General features: G+C 39.5%; 2 protein-coding genes and 1 long non-coding RNA gene across 5 annotated transcripts in view; 2 read left to right on the top strand and 1 right to left on the bottom strand.

The window, feature by feature from the left end:
• LOC116302189 (uncharacterized) overlaps nucleotides 1–18453 on the top strand; it is a 34759-nt gene extending 16306 nt beyond the window's left edge. For both annotated transcript variants that reach the window (XM_089031558.1, XM_031711416.2), the window contains 25 exons: nucleotides 31–2233; nucleotides 2532–4025; nucleotides 4349–4493; nucleotides 4866–4999; nucleotides 5097–5346; nucleotides 5909–6302; nucleotides 6557–6850; nucleotides 7397–8205; nucleotides 8463–8577; nucleotides 9016–9119; nucleotides 9615–9835; nucleotides 10288–10455; nucleotides 11393–11470; nucleotides 12120–12242; nucleotides 12392–12543; nucleotides 12881–13108; nucleotides 13411–13522; nucleotides 13602–13786; nucleotides 14017–14155; nucleotides 14669–14860; nucleotides 15108–15209; nucleotides 15360–16055; nucleotides 16622–16723; nucleotides 16977–17111; nucleotides 17289–18453. In XM_089031558.1, coding sequence (XP_088887684.1) covers nucleotides 31–2233; nucleotides 2532–4025; nucleotides 4349–4493; nucleotides 4866–4999; nucleotides 5097–5346; nucleotides 5909–6302; nucleotides 6557–6850; nucleotides 7397–8205; nucleotides 8463–8577; nucleotides 9016–9119; nucleotides 9615–9835; nucleotides 10288–10455; nucleotides 11393–11470; nucleotides 12120–12242; nucleotides 12392–12543; nucleotides 12881–13108; nucleotides 13411–13522; nucleotides 13602–13786; nucleotides 14017–14155; nucleotides 14669–14860; nucleotides 15108–15209; nucleotides 15360–16055; nucleotides 16622–16723; nucleotides 16977–17111; nucleotides 17289–17356 — 8643 coding nt within the window. In that variant the 3' untranslated portion in view covers nucleotides 17357–18453. The remainder of the gene's footprint in view (nucleotides 1–30; nucleotides 2234–2531; nucleotides 4026–4348; nucleotides 4494–4865; nucleotides 5000–5096; nucleotides 5347–5908; nucleotides 6303–6556; nucleotides 6851–7396; nucleotides 8206–8462; nucleotides 8578–9015; nucleotides 9120–9614; nucleotides 9836–10287; nucleotides 10456–11392; nucleotides 11471–12119; nucleotides 12243–12391; nucleotides 12544–12880; nucleotides 13109–13410; nucleotides 13523–13601; nucleotides 13787–14016; nucleotides 14156–14668; nucleotides 14861–15107; nucleotides 15210–15359; nucleotides 16056–16621; nucleotides 16724–16976; nucleotides 17112–17288) is intronic.
• On the bottom strand, nucleotides 11787–20060 carry LOC116302192 (uncharacterized). Its single transcript, XR_004197832.2, has 2 exons — nucleotides 19815–20060; nucleotides 11787–15983 (listed from the first exon to the last, which is right to left on the bottom strand). It is a non-coding gene; the product is annotated as an uncharacterized LOC116302192 (long non-coding RNA).
• A 1506-nt stretch (nucleotides 20061–21566) lies between these two features.
• On the top strand, nucleotides 21567–26302 carry LOC116302187 (uncharacterized). Of its 2 annotated transcripts, none has more exons than XM_031711414.2 (4): nucleotides 21567–21777; nucleotides 23396–23970; nucleotides 24921–25127; nucleotides 25510–26302. In XM_031711414.2, exons 2-4 carry the CDS (start codon nucleotides 23401–23403, stop codon nucleotides 25918–25920), a joined length of 1188 nt encoding a protein of 395 aa, XP_031567274.2. In that variant the 5' UTR covers nucleotides 21567–21777; nucleotides 23396–23400; the 3' UTR covers nucleotides 25921–26302. The 2 variants fall into 2 exon arrangements, with proteins under 2 accessions (XP_031567274.2, XP_088887887.1); XM_089031761.1 differs by having other exon boundaries at nucleotides 21667–21777; nucleotides 23813–23970.
• Nucleotides 26303–26347: the final 45 nt, after the last annotated feature.

Here is a 26347-nt window from a genome sequence, read left to right on the forward strand (position 1 = left end):
GGTCTTAAATGCTGAAATTTTTTTTTCTAGTTACTTATAAATCTTCAGACGAAGGAGCGCAGAGTTATTGCATCACCCATATATTCTGGCGTCCTGCCTTCTGGGAGCTCGTACACCAGAAAAGTGAGCTTTGACATTCCTCCCAAGATGAAAACAGGAAACTATACTCTTTCTGTACACATAGACATCTATAATCAAGTTTTCGAGTTCACCTACAGAAACAATAACATCATCAGCACCAACTTTACTATCAGCCAAGCTCTTCCCGATTTGGTTGTACCGAAAGTTACAGGAGTGGTCACCAGTGATCCTATTGCTACTTATGTGCACGTCAGCTTTACAGTCCACAATAACGGAAAGGGAACAACCTACGGAGCACCTTGGTTAGATTTTGTGTACTTATCCCCTTCTAAGTCTTTCTCTTGGAATACTGCAAGAAACCTTGGTGCTGTCACAAGAAAAACAAATTTACTTCCAAATGAAAGCTATGATATGACAGCTACAAAGTTTAGAGTACCAAGAGATGTTTTTGGATTAAGATATGTATTCGTTCTAGTGGATTATTACTCATCCGTTTTGGAACAAAATAATGGAAATAATCAAGGCCATAGCGAGGTGGTTATCATTCCTCAGAACTTTCCAGATCTTGCTTTAGAGAAGTTCGATGTGTTGAGCGGCGCATTTGCGTATTCCGGAGACTCCATTAACGTCTCTTGGATCGTTAGGAATAACGGTTCGAGAAGCACTTTGGAGTATTTCTGGACAGATGTTGTTTATTTGTCAAATTCTACCGCGCTTGGGTTTGGGGAGAAAAAGATATATGAAATTTCTGTCCAACCAAGACTACTTCCTGGACAAGTATACAAACACAAGGCAACTGTCTCTATTCCAGAAAATATGTACGGAGACTTCTTTCTGTTAATCAAGATAAATAGCAATGACTTTCTGAACGAAAATGGTTCCATCGCGAACAACAATGCTTCGACACGACTTTCTTTGGAGGAAATGCCACTGCCAAACCTTGAGATGGTTAAGGTGACTTATCAGAACGAATCCTTAGAAAATCTTATACAAGTTAACTGGAAGGTCAAGAACGTTGGGTACTCAATGACGAAAATTAAATTTTGGACCGACCAAATCCTTCTTTCTCCGACAACTTCAAAGTTAACCGGTTCTGGAGTCTACAACTTAGGTTCATTGGATATCAAGGCCAAATTGTACTTTCAGCAAGAATATAGTGCCTCTGCAACGGTTTCCATACCACGAGGTGTTGCTGGAAGACACTATGTCCACGTTATTGCCAATCATCAAGGCAAGCTGCGAGAAAACTCTCGAGATCAAGGGAACAATGGACATTTTATAATTTATATTCCTTCAGAGTCAAGCAACGGAGCCGGATCTGGCGGCCTCAACCCTGTGCATTTGCCCGCGTTAGAGATCAAGTTGCACAACAACGTCCACACAAATGTGACATGCGATGATTCCTTTTTATTTAGTTTCCAGATTTTGAACGAAGGAAAAGGTGATGCAAGTGTTTATTCTTGGACGGATTCTGTTTATCTGTATAGTAAAGCAAATGGTTCGTTACAAGAGATCATCGACTATGGGAAGCCTCTTGCTTCAAGGATTCATACTGGTGGTCTTCGGGTTAATGCTTCGTATACGGTGAACACAATTATAACTATCTCGTGCTTTGGAAGAATGCTTGATGGCTATCTATATGCCTTCTCCGATGTTTACAATCGTACAGGCTGGAACACTCCACCAATAGCCTGTTCCAATAAAATTTACATACAAACAGGCCCCTTGCCGGATCTCCTGGGAATCTTCATCAACTCCTCTCTGCGAACACAGGAAGGAATGCCTCTAAAGGCTTCATTTAATGTGTCCAATTTTGGCGAAGGTTCCACGAAAAGCGGTTGGGCTTATGCTTTGTACTTGAGTGAAGACGTTCTCCAGGATCAATTTGATTTAAAATTGGCTTCAATTGCCACAAACCTTCTCCTAGCACAAAACAGATCTGTGTTGCTGGAGGCAACTATATTTATACCCTACGACATGGTTGGTAGCGACTATTATCTCCTGCTGGAAGTGGACAGTGGTAACCTGGTGTATGAACTCAATGAAGACAACAATGTGGCTTATGTTCTGCTTAAGATACAAAATACAGTAAGAACAGACATACTGGTGTCCTCGGTAACAACTTCACCCATGACACTCAAGTTGGGGTCAGGTAAGCTTTAGCGAAGAAAAAGTACCAATATTTTGTAACGACAGACTTTCTAAGATCATTTCAAGCCACCGGGGCCACTGTATTTAACTTGTCTTTCCCTGGATTATGCATTCCATTTATTTTCTTCGTATCTCAGGATTGCCATTTCAGCTTTTTGCATAAGCACGTTAAGTTCATTTTCTCTTGGTAAACGTATTATCAGTTTTTCTTTTGAATGCACCGTATTTAGATGGGGTTCTATATTTGTTTAGGAATGCCTTGATTTAATTCTCACCGAAGATTTTCTCGTTTTATCCAGATATTAAGGTGGATTGGACTCTCAGGAACAATGGTACTCAGATAGCCAAAGGATACAAGTGCGATACAGTTTACCTTTCTCAAGATGAAGTTTGGCAAATAGATGATACAGAGGTTGCACAACCCAAATGTGAATTTACATCGCTGCTGCCATACAATAACGGGGTTAATCGGGACAGGGCGTTTTCCTTACAGAAGCCCTTGCCACTTGTTGCGCAGGGTCAATATCGCGGACTAGTAAAGAGCCGTAGTAACATACGAGATCCTTTCCCTAACAACAACATCAAGGCGGGACCAAAAAACATCAACGTGACATTTCCATTGTTGAGCCTTGGAAGCTGTGTTGAAGCAGACAATGGAATATCGGTGTTTATTATCAACGACGTACCACCCGAGATGACTTTGATCGTTACAGCACGTGTAAACGTAGTGACATCATTCCAAGACTTATATCTACGACGTAATAAGCCTGCCTCTTCTTATCATTATGATGGAAAATCAAAGTTTGCCATGTCTTCCAAGCAAGATGCGTTGGTAACCCCCACAAAGAAAGGTTCTTATTATGTCATGCTTCAAAGGAACGACCAAACTCCAGCCCCTGGTGTCAAATCAAGAGTCTGTGCAAAACTTGCCAAGTTTGAAATCTTGAACATTTTTCCAACTACTGTTGCTCCACTTGGAAATGTAACGTTACGAGTTGAAGGCACGTTGTTCGGCTGGAAACTGGAGGTGTTTTTGATAAGTAAAGATGAAGAAATAAAAATAAAAGCAAAGCGAGTCTATCGTTTCAGTTCCATGTTGTTGTACGCCACTTTTAACGTACAAGGATTAACTGAAGGCAAAACATTTCGTTGCAAAATTACAGACACGGCTAAGAATGCGAATGCTGTTTTCAAGGACCCTGTAAATGTTACCAATGGGGTACCTGGAAAACTAACAGTTACCATGAATCGACCCCAAGCCATTAGATTACTCGATACAGGTGATATAACAGTCAGTTACCAAAATATTGGGGACACAGATCTTCCGAGTCCTATAATAATGTTTAGTGCAAATGAAAAGTCTTTACTGAGGTATGTACAAGATGGACTACAACCAAGTACTTATGACAAGTCTCTTTTCGTTGTCGCGCAGCCTTTAGAAGGTCCTGGAGGAATATTACCACCAAAGTCTTCCGGAAGATTGAGATTCCAGGCAAAGAACATTCCAGGTAGCGGAACTGGAAGGTCAAAGCTCAGTGTGCGGTCCTTGCTGGACAACGACGAACCTCATCTGTTTATGGAAAGCAAAGATGAACTCAAACCAAACCATCTCTCAGATGACCTATGGGAACCTGTTTGGAAGAACTTTCTGTCGTCTGTAGGAACGACTCAAAAGTCATTTAATCGTCGATTATCAAGTGTTGCGACACAGATGAGTCTGGATGGAAGGAGATTACACATGGTTGATGAACTGGTTAAGTTTCAATTGGACTTTGCAAATGGTGTCCAAAGTGGTGAGTAACATGTTACAGTGCTTAACGTTTCATTTCCCTTGGAAAGTGTTTGTTGCAAAATGGCAAACCTTCATATATTTATCCATATTAGGCGCGATGCAGCAAAGAGTGCTGGTAATGCTGAATCTTAATGCAAAAGTGACAACTAGCAAGACAGCGTAACTTTAAGAACAAATTCACTAGTGCTAAAATAGAAAACTAATTTGGCGGCGTGAATATCCCATCTGATGTTCCATGCTGGCCTTTCATAGGCCCTTGTGGGCAGTTATTCTCTTTTGTTTATAATTTGTTACTGACCCCATATTATTTTTTCATGATTTTAGGACATGCACTTCTAGATATTATTGATGTAGCGGATCAATCTTCCTCGAGCCTGCTGACTCTTCGTCTGGAACGCATATACAGTCCATTCTTGACACGCCGTCGCGGAAAGGGAATATTCGGAGTTGGATGGATTGCTCCTTGGTGGTAAGGATACCTTTATTTTGTTCTTTGCTGATGTAACGATACTATGTTTTAATTTGGGAAAAGCCTCCGTTATTCCCGAGCAGTTAACTGTCCGAACTGATGTACCATATTTTTAAGGGTCAGAGTGTATAGATAGAATGGGCGGACACCCTCAGTACTTTGCTGTTAACATGACCGCCTTTTATTCTCTACGGGACCGACTACGCTGCATATAAACTCATCAGTTTCCTTATACTACATACGTGTCATATTCTAGCATTTTTGGCTAATACGTAAATGGTTGATGGATTTTAGGTTGTTCCTAGGCAACCATTGTTATTCGCACTCATACAAAGTAAATCATATGACAATGCTTCCACTCTTAACCTACAGTGAAACTTCGGTAAACTTTACGAACAGCTCCGTAATCCAAATCCTTCATATGAGGGACATGATAACATTCCAGCTGGTAAAAACTGGGTTCTTCTTGGCTGATAGAAATCGAAACATCGAAATCAAACATAATGGTAAGGAGAACGTATATGCCTGATATTTGATAAATATATTTGATATATAATCGGAAAAATATTAAAGGAAGCAATAAACCTTCATATGAATCTTTAGATATGATTGTCAACGGCGTCGCGTCCGACGAATCAGAGCAACTCGTCTTTGACTTACAAACCAAGAAGTTAAAAGAAATCCGTCGGGTGAATGCGGAAAATGAGACAATAAACGTGACTTCCTACACAGCAGACAATATGCCAAGTCAACTGGAACATTCAACAGGAGGATCGATTACTATTGACTTTAACTCTCGTGGGCTTGTGAGGAAGGTCGTGCTGATTCAGTCTAATGGAGAACGATTAGTAAGGTACCGTACCATAAAGCAATAGATAATGACTTTCTTGTTTACGATTTCCTGCTATTCTAAACGTTTTTCATGGGTGGGTTGTGGTTTGAAAAACCCGGGGATAGCTAATGAGGGGTGCGACACAAGTTGCAAGAGTTTTACACGGTACAATGCACACGCAATCGTTGCCAAAAGTTGATACGAATTCTACTGTTTGCAACGATTGCTGCAACTTGTCTCGCAACATATTTGCAAATTGCGATGTAGGTTACACACTGCAGTGGTCCATGCAACTTGTGTTGCAAATGCCGTTGCCAGACAAATTGCAGAGAAAATTGGCACGTGTAAATCGCACCTTCAGTTACATTTCAACGCGCGTAAAAAGAACACTGACAAAGTAAATAGCTCAACTGGACGTGGTTTCAGCGTCATTAGAGGTGATTAAAAATTCTTTGACCCAAATTGAAAAGTCTGCAAAACCGGCGTCACTTCGCTTTGGTACACGCACTTGTAAGCTCACGCCTTTTGTTCAGTCTTTGTGACTTTTCCAATTTAATGCATCCAAATCTATTGTTTTTCGAAGCTTGTACACATACGACCCAGAAGTTCCTCTTCTCTCATCCATAACCTCTGATGAGAAGACGTCGAGTTTTTCATACACCAGCAATCAAGACCTGGAAAGTGTGACATACCCTAACGGCGCAACACTTCGCTACACATACAATCCCGACACTGGCTTTTTAGAGAAAATTGTGGGGTTAACACCCGAGGGGCAAACATCAAAGGCTGTGGAGTTCCAGTACAATTGGGATGGTTTAGTCAAAGTCATCAATTTGGTGGATAACAGCAGTACGACGTTTGCTTTTGATGAGACCATGAATGCGTTGTCAATCACTGGGAACGATGGGATACCCTTTCGTACTCGAACTACGATATCTGGGAGCACTATAGTCAAAAGTCTCATTCATGGAGATCAGGTATGATCAATTCAAATTAATAAGGCATTATTGTAGTTATCATGAAATCGCCTACGTAAAAGTTAAACGGGAATCCTGATACTTTCTGGATCCTGCACTGACAGATTCCGGATTCTTATCTTGGATTCGGGATTTCAGGGCTGCTCGATTCCAGTTATGCTACATCCAGGCTTCAGGTTTCGGTGATGTTTCGGGGATACTGATGGGACAAATTAGTATAAATTTTCTTATACCATTTGCATAATCTTTAAAAGGTTGTCGAACAAGAAACCTTGGATACAGATAAAATGACGTTACAAGTTGAAGATGCCAACGGTGATAAAGTCATATACTTGTTTGAAAATGATGGCATTCCTCAGAACATCACTGATGCCGCAGGGAACGTCTTTAGATTCAGTTACGATAACACCACAAAGCGTCTCTCAGAATCAAGGTTTCCTGATGGGACCAGGGAAATGTTTAGCTATGACACCAATAAGAACATGAAAAGTAAAAGAACGAGAAATGGAAAACAAATTCTTTATGAACATGGAGAGAAAGGGAATTTGGTAAGTGCATGGTATCGCTGGCTTTAACCATTCCCAAGAGAAGGAAATAACAATTGATGTGGCGGCCATGTTGGTTGATATAACAAAAGACACGAATTACAAATCATTTGTTAAACTCAACCAACATGGTGCCTATGAAAACTAGCAATATTTAGGTAGCGATACGAAAGAAAATTGCAAATCAAGCTGGTTAATTTTCATTTTTTCACCTTATTCCTAACGTTAGAATTCGAGTTTAGTTATTACTTACACGGACATGGGATCTTTAGTTGAGAAAAGAAAAGAAACTTAACTTTCTTCCCGTCACCAATCAAAAGTGGTTCCTCATGCACAATTATAGCAACTGACTGACCATAGATTTTGGGTTTCGCATGCACTCGCAGTCCATATTGGACACCAGCTAATTTGAAATTGTGATACTTCAGTAAGTTAAGTTTACGCCTCATTGTTATTGGCATAAAGGTGACTAATGTCTTTCAAAATCACCCAATGAAAAGGATGTGTCATAAACTTATCAATCGCTAATTCGTAGTTATCTTTTTCCAGGTCAAAAAGTCCGTCCCCGATGTTGGTCCAACCTACTACTTACAGGATTCACGAGGAAACATCATCATGGCGACAAATAAGGAAGGAACGGTCACGCTGCGTTACAATCGTGACAACAAACCAACAAGCGTTACCTATCCCGATGGGCGTCACCTTGAGTACAGATATAACAAGAATGGTCAAAGAATAGGCTTGTCTGAGAACTCTACAGGCTATAACGTAACCTATCACTATGACAACTACAATTCTCTCTCAGAAGTCCGCACTACTGGACCTGGGAGAACCCAAACGCTTCTTAGAATAGAATATGACGCAGACGGAAAGCTGAAGAAAAGGATTCTCGGAAATAATGGGTATTCGGAATACTTCTATTATCCGGAAACCAAAAGGCTACGTAAACTGTCCAATGTATTACCATTTGGGAATATTTCATCAAGTTTCGAGTACGATTACGATGACAAGGGAAGACCTATAAAAATCACTTCGAAGGACGGGATTCGTTTATTCGCGTATGACGCAGCTTCTCAACTAGTTGGTTGGACAGATGTCATGAAAAATGGCTCCAGATACACACATACATACGAGTATGACAGTCGTGGAAACAGGGTCTTCTCCACCAATGGTGGCCACAGAGAGAACTATGAGAGCAACAATGTCAACCGGTACATGTCAGTCGGGAATAACAAGTTTATTTATGACAAGAACGGTAATATGCTCTCTAAAAAGAACACAAAATCACGTGCCAAGGATGTGAAGTATGTGTTCAGCGAGGAGAATGTGTTGCTACAAACAGAGACAGCGAACGAAAGGTTTGTCATTTTTTCGTTGAATTTATGACCTTTATTGTTCCTTTGCTGAACAAACTCAAGTAGTTCAAGCTGCATTTATTATCATTGCACCTCCAACGTATCCTAGCTAAAATCTATTGTTGTGCGGCCGTTCATTGATGGCTGTCGCGCAAGAATGACCCATGGTTCCCTTCAACCAGTTGCTGTTTTACTGATTTATAAAACCTTTGCTTACTGGTAACTAGAAATGATATTGAGAATATATGAATATTTTTCAGGTGTGACTACGTCTACGATTTACTGGGGAACTTGTACAAAAAGAAGTGTACCAGCGGCGAGACTCGTTATGTTATCGATCCATTTGGTATCTTCGGCAGCAACATGATCGCCCAGGTTAGTGATTCTGAGGTTGAGGAAAAACTGGGTCGAGTTGACATTGCAGTGCATTTTGGGGCTGTTTTAGGGGACATATTTCCAAGATGGCGTCTGTTTTGTCCCCTAAAACAGCCACAAAATGCACTGCAATGTCAACTCAACCCAGTTGTTTCCTCAACCTCGGAATGACTAATTACATGTTGATGTTTTAAAATGTTTGGTTGCGACTGTTTCACTATCATACATACATATCACTACATACCCTACAATGTTATCTTTACATAAATTCAGTCATTCGGTCAATTCATTGTATGGCTCATGCATAATTCAAAATGGGTGGTCTTTATATCTACCAAAACAGCTACTCATTTTGCATTGTATAGACTGTATAATCCTAGTTATTTAGAATCGCCTTGTGATCAGATCAGTGATTAATCAATTACCAATGTAAACTAGATTTCAGGAGGAATATCAGACTTTTTTGTTCACTCGGAGCAAGGAATACTGGCTCGATTAAACTGGCATGGCTCTGCAACTTACTACGAATTTAGCGGAGAAGGGTAAGCAAGCAAAAGCTTTTAAACATTTTCTTTTCCTATCCTTGCGTAACGACGTACTTTCCATCTCAAGATACTGAGCTTCTTAAACATAGTACTCTCGCGTTCCGTTGGCAAAGGAAACGGCCCGCTAGAGAGTTATGCGAGCTAGAGAGCGGAGTTGCTTGCGGAGTAGGATACCAGGGACCGTGAGATGAATTTATCTGTTGTATAGCGGTGATATGTTAGTATTTGACTGGCGTTTGGTGCAAAAGGTCTATCGATAGCAATTACCATCGTTTCCACTGCATGTTTATATCTTTGCAAATAAATGCTAGTCTCGGACACATAAAATATGAGGTCGGGTGAAAGAACGATGTTAGCCCCCTGTATTTAAAACCACACTGTTCCCTATGGTACGCAGTAGAATATTCTGGAGTGTTTCTTTCTATAGCATTTGCCATTTATCTAACAAAGTCGGCATTTCATTTACTTTATATACATTCTTGTTATCATTAGCTCGGTAACTGGGCTTATTGGGCCAAATGGAGAGCACCTCAACTCTTATCAGTACGATCCATTTGGAAAGATCATGTACTCCCATGAAACTGTGTCTAACGATTTCCTATTTGTTGGACAATGGGGCGTGGTAGGAGAGAAGGGCATCCCGTTCCTGTACAGGATGCGAGAAAGATTTTACGATGCAGAGATTGGTAGATTTATGAGCTACGACCCATTAGGTAAGTTGCCCCAACCAATGTTACCAAGACATTATGATGCACAGGCTGGTAGATTCTAGGCTGACATCCATTAGGTAAGTGTCACCAACCAATGTTACCAAGACATTATGATGCACAGGCTGGTAGATTCTAGGCTGACATCCATTAGGTAAGTTGCACCAACCAATGTTACCAAGACATTATGATGCACAGGTTGGTAGATTCTAGGCTGACATCCATTAGGTAAGTTGCACCAACCAATGTTACCAAGACATTATGATGCACAGGTTGGTAGATCTGGTTGGTTGATAGGCTGATATCCATTAATGAGGTAAGCTGTGGCTATCACTACTATCAAGACCAGAATGACGAACAGTTGGATTTATTTCTTAGCTCTCATTTGTAAGGTAATAAAATGTATCCATCAAAGCTATCATTACAGTGTGTGTTGTATGCGTTTTCTACTTCTGCAGGCTACAAAACCCTCGACACCAATCTCTACCAATACGGCAACAACAACCCTATGCTGTTTAAAGATCCCCAAGGACGTTTTGCTGTTTCGTTGTTGGCATCTGGTGGATCTGGAGTTTTTTGGTATGGCTTGGATAAGATATCAAAGGGGGAAAAAATTACTCCTGGAGGTATGCAGATCGAAACAATTACTGGGACATGCATTTTTCTATGCAAACTAATATAAGAATGATGTTATGGATATTGCCCTATTTCACTTTGACGTCATATCAAAACAATCTGTTATTTAAACGCAAAGGATCATGTTCGTCGGAGGGGGTCAAATCAACGCAAATTCACCGAAAAATGTTCTAAAACCCCTATCAATCCACGAAGAGAAGTAGAATAGCCAGCAAACGCTCAGAATATTTTTTTAGTACATATTAACACATACTTTATCTGAAAACCAGGCCATTTTAGATAAAACTGTTTCGCTAGGAGCAAATTTTGTTGAATTTTCTATTGGATTTTGCGATTCTATTCCCCACATAAACAAGCAGTGACGTCATAGTGAAATAAGCAATTGAAATGGGTGGACTTCTAGTCATACCAACGAATCATGTTATTGTTATTTAAGTACACCTAACCCTAATAATAATAATTAACTTTTCTTTATAGAGGGTAACACTTGACAGTATTTTTTAACTGATAAACTCTTGGTCCTCTTTTAACGCCTCTAGCCTAATTAGGGACGGGACCGCCATTAACGTGATCATCCGAGCCACGTGAAGGTCTAACCATTTGAAGATGTAATTACAAAGGCAGCACCTTCTCCTCAGTTATTTTGAGACCCTGAGTGTGAGCCTATTGATCCTACATAAAGCGAATAGTTGAATGGTGAAATATTTCTTCATTTGAATGTTGCGTCTTTTTAAAAGTTATGAAGGTTTATACTTTCTTTACTTCAGGCGTTTGAGTTTGTTTACTAAACACTAGGCATTATGAGACATCGAATTTATAATAAACATTGTGAAAACCTTGAGTATAATGATGATGTTTTTTTAATTCTCTTTGTATAAACCAGTCAAAATTTGGTACATAATGGTAGTTTCTTTTTTTCATTCACAGGAATTGTGGGATCGTTTGTTTCCGGTGCTATTACTGGTACAGTGAAAACGTTCAACCCATACGCAAATGCAGCAATAGGTAGCGTCTAAATTGAATTTTTGAATCTATATTAAGCTCAATTTACAAGTCAGTCTTCATCCATAATGCTTTATTGCCATCGTTGATTCCTGGTGAAGTATCTAGTGCAAACTAATCATCATCATCGTTACATTATAAATGGTAAAAGGTACTAGAAAAAGGAGGTAGAAATCAATTGTGGACAACTATTTAACAATTATTCGCAGAAGGCGAAGGTAGTATTGGAGAATAATAACCGAAACGAAGTTGAGGTTATTATTCCCGATATTCACTGAGCCTGAGGTGAATAATTGTTTTAGTATAAATACACAGGTGATTCTTTTTTTTTTTTTTTATTAAAAAAAAGAAGATAAAAGACACATTTAAAATTAGGTAACAGCAGGTGATTATTGTGTGATAATGTGAGTTTCTCGACCAATCAGCGCGCGAGATTTTCAATAATCACCTGCTTATTTATGCTAAAAAAAAATTATTGCCTTGTTTTGAACATCCGTTTCACACATGAAAATTTTGGGCACACCATGATGGACCCCAGATACCTCAGGTAGCCCAAGGTCTGTTTTACTACCTGTAGGGTGTAACTCATTTGCCACTCCACTTGTACTGATAATTATAATTTTAAGGCATGTGGGTTTTTTTCTAATTCCAGGTGGAGTAGCCGCTGGTATCCAGTATAGAATTGAGAACTTCATTGATGGCAAACCCTACAATAATAAGGATTTTCACGTTTCTGTTATTAAAGGAACGATACCTTCTATTGTCAGCAAAATAGGTAACTCAAGAATAAATTCAATCTGCTTATTATTATTATGATTATTATTATCATCATCATTTTGTTTTGTATTCAGTTACTTTCTTTACAGCGTTCTCTTAGATCGCTCATTCGCTGTGATGATCAATACATCTATCATTGTATTTCAGTTATTATCGATCGACTGGTGGACAGATATCGTAAACAAATAGAGGAGGCGAAGAAAAAAATTAAGGAAGCGTGTGAGAAAGTAAAGACGAAGTGGCGAAACACCAAGGAATATATCAATGACATCATAGAATGGATGCGATCGATTGACCCGGTTTGTATCTATAGGTTGCTATCAATAGAAGTCACTACCGGTAATAGCTCTTTTTTATGGCTTGTAGAATCCTGGAGGTTGTTTTGCCAGTATCTTGTTTTCTGGTTTGATGTCGTGAAAATAGTCAAATACAATAGTTTGAGGACTTATTTTGATATGTTTTGACTTAGCATCCTCTAGTTGCCCCCCTGTCAACCGCTTGTTTACCCCCCAGTCAACTCCAAAAAAGTCACGTGATTGATAGTAAGCAATAGACAAAGCAAATAGGCGTCACTTTTTTTATAAAAAAGAAAGTGACACACGAAATTAACAAAACAATGATTCCTCACATTTTCAGAACGACATAATCGGGCCGACAGGGTTCGGAGATTCTCGGTTTATTGCCGAAGATACCTTACTGGACTACATGATACGCTTCGAGAATGATCCAAATGCCACTGCGCCTGCGCAACGAGTTGTTATCACACATAAGTTGGACCAGGATCTCGACCCGAGGACCTTCAGGATTGGTTCGTTTGGTTTTGGTAACTTTACCAAAGAGCAACCTCCCAGTCCTTTTCTACAGGTACGATTGTACCTCAAAAGTAAATTTATTACTGATTAATCGCCATAATAATGTTGTCACCCAGAAACATTTACAATCACGCACACGGTCACGTGACGGGAAATTCACTGAGGGAATCGTGTTAGACACGATTTTCTTGAAATTTCCCAAGATTCACTACATTACTGGAGTGTGACGTAAATACCTTTGAAACTATAGGGAGTGTCTAAAAAGATAGGCGATATAACTTCATGATAGGAGTTCAAAATTGTTCCTAAAACGTTGGTTTTAAACTCGATGTAATGTATGATTATTTACCATAGGAAACACTTGATTTTTCGAACGACAGAAATCTACTAGTGCGAGTTACAGCAGGTATTGACGTGGTTCAGAACGAGGCGACTTGGGACCTACAGAGCCTCGACCCCAGGACAGGTAACGATTCAACTGAATAAACTCAGTGGTTTGACCTGTTTGTGGTCCATATTTGACATTTAGGTCAATTTCAATATAGGTGAGCCACCACGTGACCCTAGGCGTGGATTTCTGCCTCCCAACAACGGGACAACAGGTCAAGGATACGTGACGTTTAGCGTTCGTGTCAAGAGTGGTGTAAAACCGCTGACCAGGATCGATGCTAAAGCAAGCATTGTATTCGACCGCAACGAAGCTATCGACACTCCACCGATATTCAACACGGTAAGGCAATATTCACCTGTAAGGGGCAAGTGAATTCTTTTCATTTGATTAGCTTATCAGTTGCTTTCTGGAGTGGTAGACATTTTGAACGCCACTGATTGCTCTAGGTTCCTATACATCGGGTGACTGTCTTCACCAGCACATCTCTGGGCAGAAAACTAACATGTTTTTCCTTTTTTTTTTTTTTTTTTTGTTTTGTTTTGTTTTGTTTTGTTTCGTTTTTTCCCCAGATCGATAACTCAGAGCCCAACACTAACCTGACTGTACTACAAGACCTTCTAAAGAAAGGATCCCTGGCAGTGGTTCTAGACAAAGAAGACATTGGTACTGGTGTGCAATCGGTGGACATTTACTATCAACAAGTACAAGGTAAAACTGGGAATTGCGTCCTATTAATATCTACAGCCTTCTCTCATAGCGAACCCAGTTCATCTTGGTCCAGCTTGGGTTCCTCTTGCTTGCCATGTCTTCAAATAATGGATGTCATTTGCAGTATCGATCCACTCTGAATTTTTTCAATTAAATGGCATTTTTTCAGTTGGCAGTGTTTCCTAATTATAGACCTCCTCGGCTCTGACGTAATGTCGTCCCATTTTAGACCACGTGTCATTCCCTAGAGTATCATTTCTTTGTTTAAGGTTTGCGCTCGGTTGTACATGAGAAGACACATGAATATGGATACAACTCAAACAAAGAATATCATTCTCAAGGGAATGACACGTGGCCTGAAAAAGGGGCAACATTACGCTCGAGCGCTCCAGAGCCGAGGAGGTCTATTGCTGACGGATTAAAATCACACAGTTTGGACTTCGTAACGAAGCTAAATGGGTCTTATTGCGCCTACTCCTAAACCAATGTCTTTCTTATTTATACTAATACCAGGTGAAGAAATGAGTCGTCTTATGCATCCAAGCTTCAAGCAACTTCTAGATGACGTCACTGAGGATACCGTTATCCTACCATTGGCTCCTGGGAAGTCTTATCGACTAGTTACGTCAACAGTAGATCACGTGGGAAACAAGAGAGGCCTGGAATTTTCGCGGTCAATATTTGTTGATTTTCCAGAAAGGATAGGTGAGTACTTCGTTCCTGGTTTTAGCTGACTTTCCGTATATCTTGGTGCTAGAGAGGAGGGTGTATATAAAGGACCTATCTCTAATATAGTTTCCTGCTAAGCTGATTGAAGAGTGAGTTGGTTGTTCCAAATTCATTTACTGTGCGGGCCACTTGTGACCGACAGTGTCCATCCAAATATTAATAAACTGATGATTAAGACTTGACGACCAATGAGAGAATTTTTTTTCTTTTACTTTTAACACAGGATCCTGTTCACATCTTAACAATTGCTCAGATCACGGCACCTGTTCCATGTTCAGCGTTTGTATCTGTGAGAGACGCTTCTACGGTATGAACTGTTCACAAGGTACGTGCGAACGGATTTCGGAAAAATATACACTGTAATACGTACAACTACTCTATTTCCGGCATTTCAAAGAGTAAAATATTCCTAATCTATTGCCTTTCACGCTTCATATTCCATCTTTTCTTACTAATACTTTTCTTTTTTTTATAGAAAAGCCGCCTCTTGCGCCCCCAGTTCTTGAGGCATGGACCAGCGGTGGTACAGAGGATAAACCTATTCCCATGTATTTGTTCGCTCGTGTTGGTAACGTCACGATTGAAGATCCCATATTATCCCTCAACATAACCATACTTGGTCTGCCGGAGTCATTTATAATTAGCCGAGGCATGCGCAGTGGGGAAACAGTTCTTTTACGCAAAGAAGACTTTGGAAACATGACTTTGACCCCTGCGAAAGACTTTGCAGGGAATTTAACTCTAAATATTTCGGCAGAGCTTAAGACGGAATACGAGGAATCGCTTACAACGACCCTTTTGCCATTCAGTGTCACTGCACGAGCCGATGTGCCAAATCTCATTACCCAAGACGCATGCGCAACTAATATATCCAATACGACGTGGACTATACCGCTGTTCATAAATAGTTCGCTTACTGACATCGATGGCTCAGAAAGTCTGTCGGTCACGTTGTCAGGGTTACCTGATGGTTACGAACTAAACAAAGAACCCGAGAATGGGACGCATGCGCAATACTTAGAACCTGCTTCTCTTACCGGATTGGTCGCTCAGCACGAGGGAATGTTTAAACCGTTTCTTCTAAAAGTCGTGGCAGCTTCTGTAGAGAAATCAAACGGGGACAGCGTGAATGTCACGCGGATGATTAACGTCACAAGATGCATTGTAAAATGTAAGTCTAATGAAAATTCAAAGTGTTTAGTAGATCTTTAGTTATTTTAACTCCTCCCACCAACTTTCACTGGGTTAAAATGCTAATCATAGTTTATTATAGTCAAAGCTGAACAAAAAATGACGTTGTCCCACTACACTTACTAACTCTTCGGCTAATCTGTTCAGAAGCCATTAAAATACTCTCTGACCTCCTCTACGTTATCCTGGGTACCAGAGGCCCGTGAGCAGCTTGGGGAGAAGGGAAGAGGAATGTGAATGTGAGCTGAGATTTGTAGATTTGAGAAGGGAGCAGAGGGGGGAGAGGAGGGGCATAAGAGAGGGATCCTCCTTCGTGATCTTTCATCGTCATATATTTAGCCTGCGTAGTGGCGCTCTAGGAGATTGGGGAAGGTGGAGGGGGAAAGAAAGAGACAGAGAGCCTCCTCCTCTCTCCTTCCCCCTTCCCCAATGTCCTAGAGCGCCACTACGCAGCCATCTTATATTAAGAACGAAGAATTCTCGATACTGGGAAACAATACGTTTTAAATAAATTCAGTGATTTGTTTTTATATTTCCCCCTTCCAGTTACATGTTATGCAGTCAATAACTGCTCTAATCATGGAGTCTGTGTTGCACCAGACGAGTGCAGGTGCGAGACGGGATACGCAGGATCAGATTGCTCTGAAGGTAAATAACATAATCCAGTCCTTGACATATACTGTGTTCTACGAGATTAGAATCGATTGCGCATCGGAAAATCTCCTCGGGCGCGAAATACGCAGAGAAAGAGGGAAGGGATAGCGCGTTCTAACACAACACCAGCGACTTCTCTAATCTTCTCCGACCTACCGCTAAGCTTCAATATGCCTTCCACCCCCTCCCCTCTTAAAAAGTAGCTTTTTAGTCTTGCGCGTGTCTGATAAAGTTTCTTTTCCTGCAGAGTCTGGCGTGACCGAGAAAATGCAAATAGATATGATCATAGGAATTATATTGGGCGGTGTGCTCTTTTTAAATTTGATGGTCCTGGTGATCTGTTGTTTGATCCAATTAAAGAAAGATCAAGCGAAGAACAAAAGTAAGTCAATCAATCATGACAAGTGGCGTCAGGCAGCGTAACTAAGACTCAGTAACATTTTATAAACTATGCTTCTTATGCTTATATTTATGCTTATGTTGAAGTGCAAACCAGCCCTTATGCTTATGTATATGCTTATGTTGAAGTGTGAACATGAATATTATCCTTTTTCTACAGTATCCACCAGGAATACAAGGCGAAATATGCAATCCCAGTACAATAATCCCAGTTTCGCACCACTCTGAATATGAGCAACAGCATAGTTGGTGTAGCAGTACTAGTCCGTAAAAAAATAGCTGAAATAGGTATGTACTGGTGACCATAGCTAATTGAGGGGAATGAATTCTCCTCTATTAGCTATGCGTGAGCCAGGCAAGTGTATAGGGTCCAAAATGCAGGTAGCATTAGAGCTACTGAACTAGAAGGCTTTTAGCGAGACTGAGAACAGAATGGTTTAGAAAACGGTCAGGAACGACTAACCATAAATATCATAAATGTTGAATCACTCTTTTTCAAGGACTCTCGGAATTCGCACATCGGAATTCGGGATACTATTCCGCACTATTTTACCATAAAGCAAGATAAGCGCACTAACTTCCTCTAATCTTCCGATGCTTTGTAGGCTGATCTTAGACAAAAAACAAGAGAGAGGGCGAAAAACGAAGAATCTAATTCTGTTGTCTTGTGTGATTTTCACTTTGCTGCCTTCCATATCTATCCTGCTTGTAGAGGTATCTCTCTGCCCTCCGTTCTGGATTTTGGTGGAGGGAAAAAAACACCTCTGTGTCTGATCGTTCCTTTTGAAGAATATGTAGGTAAATCTCACATGTAAACCGGTTTCCAAACCGGTTGTCCCCGATTATACGTCACATGAGCATGGCGTTTTTGGATGAACACCAGAAATGTAATCCAGCTAGCCTGACTTTTAAGTGATAAGTTATAGTCAAGGGCGCTAGGACAGATGAATTTGGTTTTATACCATTTGTTTCTGTCAGTTATTCGTAGATACTAAATAGAGTTCACTTATATTATTGTAGGGCAGACGAATTTGGTTATATACCATTTGTTTGAGTCAGTTATTCGTAGATACTAAATAGAGTTCACTTATATTATTGTAGGGCAGACGAATTTGGTTATATACCATTTGTTTGAGTCAGTTATTCGTAGATACTAAATAGAGTTCACTTATATTATTGTAGGGCAGACGAATTTGGTTATATACCATTTGTTTGAGTCAGTTATTCGTAGATACTAAATAGAGTTCACTTATATTATTGTAGGGCAGACGAATTTGGTTATATACCATTTGTTTGTATCAACTAAATAGAGTTCACTTATCTTATATTATCGTATTGCCTAATCGGTCTTTCTGCATGTTTTAGACCCATGAAGGGGATGCTCCTAAAGTATTGTATCCCCCCCCCCCCCCTCCTTGCACCTGAAACTCAGATCACAAACAAACAGACCAAACAAGGTACCTGTGTATGATTCGAAGGGAATGTATGGGAGTTATGATGAAGATATAACAATAGTATGTTTCACTCAACAATTTGCTTCAAAACTTGCTGCAATCGTCGCTTGTGCCTTGTTCAGTATCCTGGCGAACTGTTAGCGCAATTTTTTTTTTCAAAATTCGCTCTTCTCGTTTAATACTCCCCTATATTCGATATACGGGTACGTGCCGTCAAACACGGTAGACTATGGTTTTCAGCGAATCAGATTGCTTTCAACACAATCCAATACTTAATATACTGTGTTCTACTAGATTAGAATCGACTGCGCATTCAAAAATCTCTCCTCCTGGCGTGAAAAACGGAGAGAAAGATGCGAGGTAAAATGCGTTGTATCCAATAACGCTAGCTAGTGTCCTCTTCCCACCTACTCGCCCTGTCACTGCGCTTCACTATCTCCGCCCCTCCCCTCTCCACCCCCCCTCCAAAAGAAAAAGGAATTCCGGACTAAAGTTCGCGAATATCTGGCAAGAGCACTGATGATCTAAAACAAAAACAAAAAACAAAAAACAAGAGAGAGGGCGAAAGAAAGAGGATACAATCCTGCGGTTTTTATTTCACTGCCTTCCATATCTACCCTGGAAGAAAGACATCTCTGCCCACAATCGTCCTCGGTGAGAAACCAGAGTGAACAAGCGACAGAATGTACGGTTCCCGCTACAAAGTCACCCTCCCCTCCCTAAAGTGCCGCTACGCAAGCTAGCTCCGTGGAAGTTAAATCACTAGAGAAACTGGTTTCCAAACCGGTTATCAAGGATCACACGTCACATGAGCATGAATTGTTTGAATGTAATGACCATCAACCTTGCTCAGGGGCATACGGATTGGGTTTCGGATTGGATTGATAGATGTTTGTTTCAGTGTAACAAGTTAATCCCGGTCCTAGCCCACTCGTTTTAGAAACGGTTTCCGGTTCGCAGGTATTGTTGTAATTCTGTAGCTAGTCCAAAAAAGAACATTCTAGAAAAAATTCTTTACTGAGTTACTTTGAGTTAAGACATGTTTTACTCTCTTAAAACAATCCTTCGATAAATTGTGGCCCGTTTTGCTCCACAACGCGGACATCTCTTATTACAGATTTGCGCATCAAAACCTGTTTAAACTACTATCAAACCTGAAATTTTGCATTCTCGAATAGCGGAAAATTACATAAGAACTACACGACTTATGCATAACTGACACAGCCACCTACCAGGAGAGATAACCTGTAGAGCTAGAATACTTCAGTTTCCAGTTTTCTATTGCTCAGCCGGGGTTAGCCTCGATTTTGCCCGGTATAGAATATTCACTGTACGTATAAGATTGACATTTGTTATTACATTAATGAGACTGTGTTCCAGTGATGGGCCATGGAATTTCGAAGTGTTTGTATTGTTGAAGTTGAGTAGCTTTACCGTCGGTATTCGTGAATATTCTGACGCTGAAATGAGGCTAAACCCGAGTCTGTAATCATAGAACCAAGCGGTTTCGTGCCCAAACATATGAGTAAGGCTACTTGACCTAATGACTTTTTTAAAACAAGTTTTACTAGGAAACAATTCTAACTGCGCAATTTCAAACTAATTATACAGTAGTATCTCCAAAAGCTCTGAGAATCACGGAAACAGGTCTCTGTATATTGCTAGCTATGGCAGAAGCCAACCATATCAACATTTCATTGAAGAGGGAAAGAAAGAAAAATGCCGACTCTTGGATTTTTTCTTGATTTCAGAAGGAAGCAGCAGCAACATTAGACCGGTGTACAGCAGCTTCCCACCCCAGCCCCACTAGGGAAAAGCGGCTGTACACAAGCTATAGGTTTTCAGGCCGTTGTGTGACTTATTAAGAGGGCAAGGCTCTTCAATTTTTCTTGTGCATTAAACAAGTTTATCGTCATGCAAAGTGCCCCTCATTGCCGTTTTATTTAGAGCACCTAGCCAACGCGCAAAATTTAAGACACTCGTGAACAGCGTTGTGTCTGTCTAACGGTTGTCCTACCGCCATTCGCAATGAATACATACGGTTAGACGTACTCAGGTCTGGAATGTAGATAGGCTAAACCGTACAATAAACCGTCCACAGGTTATGACCTTGGACTACCTTATATTTGGCAGACGCACAGTTTTCAGTCGTCAAAGTATTGAATTAGATAGAGCGCATGCAGTAACGAAACCATGAATAAAAACAAAGTTGATGTTGAGAAATAGAGTGCACGCACTAAAACCGTGAACATTAAATAGTACTAATTAGTACTATTTCATACAGAATCCTTTGTTTTCTATTGTTTAATTATCACTATTTAGTGCTGAAAATTAGTATTTGTTTCACGGGTTTAGTGCGAGCACTCTAGCACTATTTAGTGACTAATAGTTGCTATCACTCAACCAGAACACTCATCATACAAAGACAAATACACGAGACCATTTATGTATTTTGTCAAATAAATGTTTTGGCTATTTGTTAGTATCAACTTTGTTTTTACTTTGGTTTTTTACTGCATGTGCTCTACTTGAAGGAAACCTGTAAATCTAGTACAAAACTGGTATAAGCCGGGTGAAGGAGGGGGGAGGGGGGGCACTCCCCTATATTCTCTATGCAGGTACGCAGCCAAACAGGGTATGGTTTTTATCGTCTCTATTCTGGAACAGGGTATATAAAATCGCTCTCCCTCAATGGAAGAGGGTATAAATCACACTTTCTCTGGAACAGAGTATATAAAATCGCTATCGCTCTTTGGAATACGGTATAAATCACACTCTCTCTGGAACAGGGTATATAAAATCGCCCTCGCTCTCTGGGAATAGGGTATAACTAGCATAAATTACACTCTGTAACAGGGTATCTATTTTCCCAGTAACGGAAAAGATTTTTTTTCATATACAACAGGCTATGGTTTTCAGTGATTTTACTCTGGAAAAGGGTTTGAATTTCAGCGATTTTACTCTGGAAAATGGTATGGTTTTCAGTGATTTTTACTCTAGGCGCATAGGGCTCAGTGGCACATCCCTACCCTCAACGAGCGAGCGTAGCCTCCCTGGAGGGTAAGACTGGACGACAAGCATGTTAGTATAAATTTTGCGCTATGTGTTTACGCGGTACTCTTTTCACTCAAGGGGCTTACGAAGAAACAGATTTTAGCTGGTTGGTTTGAAAAATTCAAAAGAAAGCAAATTAAGGTATATTGAATTGTTCATGATTATTTTTTGTGCGTTTCATTTCCATAGAGGGATCGGAGGGGTAACGAACGAGGTTGGATTGTATGAATGAAAGCAAAGCTTATGAAAAACCGTGTAAAAGCACGAAGAAGGAGTTGAACTGGAAAGGCTCGATAATAGTAAGAATGTAAAAAAAATATTTGCAAGTCATTCATAACATTTCAAAATCCTTAAGTGTTCTCAATCATCAAAAATCAAAAATCCTGAAAATGTTGTTGAAGTATCCTTGCTCGTTTTACTATTTCACGAATCGCTTGATGTTCTTCGTTCCTTAGACTGTTTACATAAGTCGTAGTTTTCGCTTCTTTGGGACCGACTTATGGAATCAGTCTATTCGAACCTGTTTTTTGGATCTTTTACCCAAAACAAAAGGGCTTGACCTCCTTTCTTCCAGGCATTTACGGCAATATATAAATGACCAAAATGAAAGTTTGAATCCATGGTGTAGATAGTCGTTAATAGTAAGAATGTCAAAGAAATATTTGCAAGTCATTCATGACATTTCAAAATCCTTAATCCTCAATCATCAAAAATCCTGAAGATGTTGTTGAAGTATCCTTGCTCGTTTTAGTACTATTTCACGAGTCGCTTGTTCTTCGTTCCTTAGACTGTTCACATACAAGTCGTAGTTTTCGCTCCTTTGGGACCGACTTATGGAATCAGTCTACTCGATCCTGTTTTCTGGATTTTTTACCCAAAACAAAAGGGTTTGAGCTCCTTCCTCAGGCATTTACGGCAACATATAAATGACCAAAATGAAAGTTTGATTCCGTGGTGTGGATAGTCTTGGAAAGCAGTAAAAAATGTGACCTTGCGTTACATTTGATTGACAGTTACTGTCATGGCAGCAACATCTATGATAGGTCATTCAAAATAATTTTCCAATTTTTTCTCTGAAACTAATAAGAATCTTAAATTCTTCAATTTTTTGGAATTTAAAAAGAAATATTGCTGAAAGGAAAATGTATCCTTATTTAAAACAAAAATTGCAAATTATTTTATTTTTCTAATGAAAAAAGGTTAAATTTGCATAATTATTGCAAGTTACATACAAAGTTAATGACAGAAAACTGCAGCCACCCCAATGTGCCATATTTAGCTTTTAAATGTGTGGAAATGTGAAATTTTTTTTGTTTTGATATTATGGATGCCATTACGCTGAGTTAAGCCCTGTTTACACTAGTAATTTTTGAAGCGATTTTTGCTGTAATTTTTGTGCGATTTTGTTCATAATAAATAATGGTTATGAAGATTTTCCTAGGCAAATGTCTCTTTTGAAGGATGAGACAAAATATTTCATATTTCCGAAAATTGCCACAAAAATTGCAGCAAAAATTGCAGCAAAAATCACCAGTGTAAACAGGGCTTTATGCTGGTTTCATGACCTACTCTGAAGGTTTTTAAAGTGGTCTTGCATGCTATTGTTCTGTTTTTTTATCCATTACTGATGTTCAGTTTAGTTGGAAATAAACATATTTTGTATACCGAATAGAAAACATCACAAGATTCAAGAATTTTTAGCTAGAAAAGTAGGGTTTTCGATATCCACTGGTAATTATATTTGCATTTTTACCCATAGAACTAATGGCCATTCGTCTACTTCTCAAGAAGTCTTTCAAACCCGCAGACCTGATATCTACACGTAGTGCCTTGTACTTGTTCAGCCGTACTTTTGCATCCGAAGTACCAAGTTATAATTTTGAATGCTCATTCAAGCCGCTATCTCCAGAGGAAATTTCCCCCAAAAGTGACTATGAAATTGCTGGTCGCAAGTGGCTTCCAGGGTCTATGGGGAAAGGGTTTCCCAAATATTTGAACAAGCCAAAAGAGGGATTTCCATATGCCCTTGAAGTAACGCCAGGCCAAAACTATAACCTTGGTGAATGGGCATATATTGTCCGTCGATTAATTGATGACAATCTAAGCAAATATGGGACTATGCTATTAAGGGGACTACCTTTGGAGGATAGCAAAGAAATTTCAAACTTTTCTACAGCATTAGGATACAAGGCTATGTCTTACCCAAGGGGAGGTGGAGCTGATAGAAGTCTTCAAGATGCTGATGCTCAAGTGTACACTGCTAGTGAAGAACCACCAGAATTCACTATTGAGCTTCATAATGAGCTGGGATATCTTCCAACCTATCCAAGAAAGGTAATAGACCTCCTCAGCTTGGGCGTAATGTTTTTTCCCATTTCAAAGCATGTGCCAACCCCTTGAGTATCAGGCTTTGTTTAACTTTTGTACTCGGTTGCACATGAGAAGATACAAGAAAATGGAATACAACTCAAAAAAAGAATCTCAAGGGAATGACACGTGGTCTAAAGTGGGACAACATTTCGTCTGAGCCTAGTAAGCCTATTTCAGTACTACAACTAGTAATCCTTAACATTTTCATCATCTGTTATCATTATCGTCACCATCATCACTATCATCTCTATCATCCATCTCCTCTATTCTAATTCTCCTCACTTCCCAGAATCAGAAGAAATGCATCATTAGACATTTGAGGGTGCAGTACGGGTGGATATCTTTCCAAGTCTACAAAATACAAAGATTAGAAAAAATATTCAATGTATTGCGCTCTAAAATGTCTGATAAGTTATTTATTATCCAATGGTTTTTACTTTTTACCAAAAGAAGGCTAAACAGTGATATTCATTGTATTGCGACCTCCCATTTCAAAACCCTGATTGTATATATATTCTGGAGTCATTTAGATTTTCGAAAAATACCATCATTTGCATAAACCCAAAATGATTGACATAATTGGTGATAATGACGATGATGATGCTGATGATTATAATTGTAATGATAATAAATTTTTAGGGTCGATGTCAGTGTGATAAAGCCATGAAGAAAAAAGCCATATCAGTGAAGTGTATGATATCGAAAAATCACAGTGAACTGGAAATAAATTTTGTTATTTTATCGACCCTAAATGCGTAATATACAAATAATATTATTACATGTTTAGGAGCCTGACATCTTTTTTATTCTTTAGTTTTTCGTGATATCAGATGTATACTCTGAATAAAAACGATATCAAGCTCTCGATAATGTCTATGCATTAGCTGATAATCATTCCTTGATCAAATTCCCAGTTGATATTCTACTGTCTGCAAGAACCAGCTGAAGGATGTGGAGGATTCACTGTCATCTGTGACAGCAAAGAGTTTGTCAGCCGACTGGATCCCAAGTTGATCAAAAAGCTTGATGAAAAGCAAATAAGATATTACCATAGCCTACCTGATGAATCCAAATCTACATATGTATCCTGGCAACAGGCATTTAAGACCAAGGATATCGAGGTACAAACCCAGGATGTTCATTTTCTAATTTTTTAGTGACCATACCTGTGGTCTGAAATGGGAAAACATTAAGCCAAATAAAAGTTGTGTAAAGGCCAATGTAAAATGAATAACAAAGCATTCCTCATTAGCTTTCTTGTTAGATCAACCAACATGGCAGCTGTTTCCAGTGGCTGATTCAGGAATTGTAGAAAGGAGGTGACTATTACAAAGCTTTTACGCAGAATGTGAGCAAATGGGGGGTTGCTACCCACCAGCCCCTTCACCACCCCTGTATCTGCCCCTGTGCTTTGTTGTTATTTATATCCCAAAGGATTTTGAGTCACATGATTGCTTCCAAAGAATACTGTTATAAAAGCACACAACTTTCTTTCAATTTTAGGAAGTAAAGGCCTACCTGGAAAAAGGAGGTTATGGATATTCTTTTGATGAGAAAAAAGGAATTGTAACCTTCTGGAATACACTGCCAGCTTTCATGCCTCATCCAGACACTGGTGAAAAGATATGGTTCAATTCAGTTCACATAACACACCACACTGGCCTAAAAGAATCCCCAATGTACCCTGGAGAAGACAAGCTTGACACTGTGTACTCGTGGGACTCCACTTATGGAGATGGTTCTCCAATCAAGCTTGATGTTATCCAGCATATCAGAGCATGTATGTGGCACAGCACCTATGGATTTCAGTGGAAGACAGGTGACATGCTTGTGGTTGATAACATGAGTGCTCTACATGGAAGACTCAGTTTTACTGGAAAAAGAAAGATTCTTGCTTTCTTGATGGCTGAGTAGAACTTGCAATGATCTCTTCAATTATACCATTAATACTAGTCAGATTGATACATATCATATAAACCAGAATTACTGAAAAAAGAATGTGTATATATATATATATATATATATATATATATATATAATGTTATGATACAATTAGTCTTAGCGCAGGCCCACTTCAGCCTTTGAATGCCTGAACCCTTAATCTGCTTCGTTAAATAAAATAAATTTGAAGACAGATTATTAAGTCTCTTTATAGATAAAGCGAATAGCAGTTTCATGCATAGAGCTTATATTTCTAGCTTCAAGATTATGAACGCCTGACTTATAATTACTGCCAATGTTCATAAAATACTTGAAAATTTGATTAAAGACTTTAAAAAAAGATAAAATATACTTACATTCTGTGTTCTGTTTTGAATACATATGACTGACTGCGTTACCC

Source organism: Actinia tenebrosa, unplaced genomic scaffold (genome assembly GCF_029948245.1).
Source record: "Actinia tenebrosa isolate PJP-AT-01 unplaced genomic scaffold, QUT_ActTen_1.0 PGA_scaffold17__23_contigs__length_9995812, whole genome shotgun sequence".
Classification (NCBI taxonomy): domain Eukaryota; kingdom Metazoa; phylum Cnidaria; class Anthozoa; order Actiniaria; family Actiniidae; genus Actinia; species Actinia tenebrosa.

Excerpts from the sequence above, each read along its gene's own strand:
- LOC116302187 (XM_031711414.2), top strand. The coding sequence starts at position 23,401 with ATGGCCATTCGTCTACTTCTCAAGAAGTCTTTCAAACCCGCAGACCTG. Across the intron at positions 23,971-24,920 it reads TTCCAACCTATCCAAGAAAG|TTGATATTCTACTGTCTGCA; the intron begins GTAATAGACCTC and ends TCAAATTCCCAG. Across the intron at positions 25,128-25,509 it reads TTAAGACCAAGGATATCGAG|GAAGTAAAGGCCTACCTGGA; the intron begins GTACAAACCCAG and ends TTTCAATTTTAG.